At 41.9% G+C, this 3,708-nt stretch overlaps 1 protein-coding gene across 2 annotated transcripts; it reads left to right on the plus strand.

Annotated features, from left to right (window-relative positions):
* Positions 1–289: 289 nt before the first annotated feature.
* LOC109200988 (uncharacterized) lies at positions 290–3,379 on the plus strand. Of its 2 annotated transcripts, XM_019356567.2 has the most exons (4): positions 290–308; positions 843–1,228; positions 1,317–1,458; positions 1,610–3,379. In XM_019356567.2, the coding sequence occupies exons 2-4, from the start codon at positions 853–855 to the stop codon at positions 1,947–1,949; spliced, it is 858 nt and encodes a 285-aa protein (XP_019212112.1). In that variant the 5' UTR covers positions 290–308; positions 843–852; the 3' UTR covers positions 1,950–3,379. The 2 variants fall into 2 exon arrangements, with proteins under 2 accessions (XP_019212112.1, XP_019212111.1); XM_019356566.2 differs by lacking the exon at positions 290–308 and having other exon boundaries at positions 323–1,228.
* Positions 3,380–3,708: the final 329 nt, after the last annotated feature.

A 3,708-nucleotide genomic window follows, 5' to 3' on the forward strand; every position in this document is an offset into this window, starting at 1 on the left:
TACCTTAACAATGGTATCAGGGAGGGATGCTGTCAGCTTAAGCTCGTCCTGCAGTGCCAGCGTCCTGGACATTAGAATCTCCAGAGTTGGAAGAAGGATTCCAAAATAGCAGTTCTCTTCTCCTTGCAATATGTCTAGTGCAACAGTGAGTGGCTTCAACACGATACAATACTCCTTTAGGAACAGATACTCCCGATCAGTAAAGCATTTGATTCCAAACTGAGTGCAGACAGTATTTAATTCAGCAAGGGGAATGTCAGTGATCCTGGACAGAGCGTCGTGAAATGAATTCCATCGTGTTGAAACAGGTAGGGAAGAGTGAGGTAAGATGAGCCAGTGGGTAAGTTGAACCACCCCTTGTATCTAGGTAACTGTGTTCATGTTTTGTCATGTGACCATAAATCCAGGAAGCACTCATCATTTCCATCCTGCTATATTAAAGAGGAGCACATTGGAGAAGGGATAAGTCTGTATTACACAAAAAAATGTTTTCTGCTTGTCGAAGTAAAATTTCTGCATATCAGGTAAATTGACTGTAATATTAAAACAAATGTATCTGTGTCTAAAATGATATATTATACATGTTGGTGGGTTTCTAAAATATAATATCATCTGAAGAAGTTTTCTAAAGATTAGCCTAAATTGCTAAACTAGCCCGTTTTTTTCAAAATGGTGGCTATGGGGCAAAGTGAGCCAAAGGCTATGGGGTAAATTGATCCAATGGTTCAACCTACCCCACCATAAGGCACTGAAATTTATTTAAGGCTCTGACTTATTAAATAGTATTTTAGTTCAGTATACTGAACCCTTTTGTTGTATTTGTCATATGTTAACTATTATAGAAAAGATATCATGCCAAGGACCTACAGACGGAAGACCAGCTGGGGCTCAACACCCCTGGAGGAGATTGAAAGGGCAGCGAGTGAAGTCAAGGGAGGAAAGTCCATAAGATCAGTGGCTACAGAAAGACAAATTGACAGGTCAACACTCAGGAGATATATTAAAAAGAGGGACACACAGGAGGTCAAATCGGTTGGCTATAGTGGAACAGCTTCAGCAAAGAGAGTCTTCTCTGAGGAGGTGGAGAAGGAGCTAGCAGAGCATATCAAGAAGCTTGCAGAGCAGTTCCATGGCATTTCCCCAAAGAAATGCCGTGAACTGGCATTAGAATTGGCAGGCAGAAACAACATTCCTACTCCCAGCAACTGGACAGAGAAAGGTTTAGCCGGTAGGAAGTGCAAGAAACAACATTTCAGTAGGTTGGCACAGACTAATGTATTTTGTGTAGTTTACTACTTTACCATTACATTTTTTAGGTAAAGAATGGTTCAAGAATTTTTTGGCACGCCACCATCTCTCTTGCCGTATGCCTGAGGCAACATCTTTGGGAAGAGCTACAGCCTTCAATAAGACTACAGTTGGGGAGTTCTTTGACAATCTGGCTAAAGTGATCGACAGGTAACAGAAGTTATCTAATTGAAAACATTAATAACTATTTATGACAACTACAAACAACAGTTAAGTGAATAAATATGCGTACTCTCAGCTAACATTTTTTGCATTACTTAAAAATTTAACTAATCATCATTGCTCTTTTTTTGTTTGACAGGTATAAATTCCCCCCAAACATGATTTTTAATGTTGACAAAACAGGTGTAACAACAGTACAGACACCAAAGCAGGTAGTGGCAGAAAAAGGAAAAAAACAAGTGGGCTCCATCACATCTGCTGAAAGAGGCGAACTGGTGACTGTAGTCTGTGCTGTCAATGCGACTGGTAACGTATCTTCCCAAGGGTTAGATGCAAAGACCACTTCATTGCAGGAGCACCTCCGGGATCAATTGGTACCACTACAAGATCAGGCTGGATCAGTGAAGATGTCTTTGTTGTGTTCCTTGAACATCTGGTTCAGCAGACCAAGTGCTCCCCTGACCTGCCACTGCTGCTAATCATGGATAACCATGAAGCCCACATTTCACTGAAGGCTTTGGACATAGCAAAAACAAGTGGTATTGTAATGCTCACAATTCCACCCCACACTTCCCATCGCCTTCAGCCTCTGGATAAGTGTGTGTATGGTCCATTTAAAACCTATTACAACAGAGCTCTTGATGGCTGGATGAGGTCCAACCCAGGCAAAACTGCCAGCATATACCAAATTGCTGGTTGTGTGAATGATGCTTTCATGTCAGCAATGACACCACGAAATATCTCCTCGGGATTTAGAGCCACTGGGATTTTCCCTTACAACAGAGATATCTTCTCTGATGCAGAGTTTGAGCCATCCATGGTGTCAGACAGGCCCAACCTGGAGCAGCAGCCTGCCGCTGAAGGTGTTGCACCTGTGGTTTCAGCCTCTCTTTCTGCTGAGCTACCTTCACCAGACCCTGTACATGCATGTGGTTCACGAAGTGACCCCAACCATGCTCGATATGTGTCTCCCACTGATATTCTACCCTTACCCAAAAGTCAGCAGCCCAGGAAACAAACAAATCGAAAGCGTGTGAAGACATGAATCCTGACTGATACACCTGAAAAGCAGGCAATTGAGAGAGCCCATGAAGAAAGGACAAATAAACTGAAAGGCAAAAAAGAAATAATCCACAAAAAGCAAGGAATGTGGAAGAGGAAACAAACCCAGACAAAAATTGCAGTGGAAAGCAGCTCTGAGGAGAGTGATGTTCCCATCCCATTTGAAGACACTTCTGAGTATGAGAGTTCCAGCGATGAAAGAAGTGAACCAGATGTCTCAGACCTGGTAGTTGGTGACTTTGTCATCGTAAGATTTGCATCCAAATCCAGGAGCCACCATTACATTGGCCTGGTTGACAGCTTTGCAGACAACGAAGTGAGTGCCAGATTTCTCAGAAGAATCCGAGGGATCACTAGCAGTAAGAAACCCACGTTTGTGTTCAAGGAAAATGATGAGGCATCTTTCCCACGCAAGGATGTGCTGAAGAAGCTACCTCAACCTCAACAGGCTGGAGGAACTGCAAGGAGGGAGCAACAGTTCATATTCCCCTGCAACCTTGATCATTGGAATATTGAATAGTTCTTTTGAATAAATGGTTTTGAACTGGTGGTTTGTTTAGAAACCACCAGTTTCCAGGTTTGTTCTCACAGGTTTACAACTGTTAAAATGGTTTGTTTTCACAATATGATCAGTTTTACATTTTAAAAACTACATGGTCAGTTTGCCCCAAGATGGCTCAGTTTACCCACTGACTAGGTTCAATTTACCCCTAATCTGGGGCAAGTTGAGCCAAAGGAGCATTTTTTTTTAATAGGTCATTATTTTGGGCAGCGTCATCAGACATAGATTCTGATCATTACATTTGAAAGGAGACATCCTGAAATAAAGGAATATGTTATCATTCTATTTCTGTGTCATTTTTTTCTCACATCCAGGGCAACATGAGTAAAAAGTGGCTCATCTTACCTCACTCTCCCCTACTATGAGTTTTTTCTTGAAAAAATGATCTACCAACTCTGAAGCAACAGAAGAACGGTTTGCTTTTGTCCACATTGCAGAACACTTTGAAGTTGCACTTCTGTAGATGAATTTTGCCTCATTTGCTTGAAGCCATTTCTCAACATCATGAAAAATTAAGTTCAGTGTGTGTGATGCACACCTTAAGTGTGGAGGGAGAGAAAACTGTCCTTCAGATTCTGTGGAGAGGGTCTGCTCAACATCAGTAAATGTCACCT

This window comes from Oreochromis niloticus, unplaced genomic scaffold (genome assembly GCF_001858045.2).
Source record: "Oreochromis niloticus isolate F11D_XX unplaced genomic scaffold, O_niloticus_UMD_NMBU tig00002256_pilon, whole genome shotgun sequence".
Taxonomy (NCBI): Eukaryota; Metazoa; Chordata; class Actinopteri; order Cichliformes; family Cichlidae; genus Oreochromis; species Oreochromis niloticus.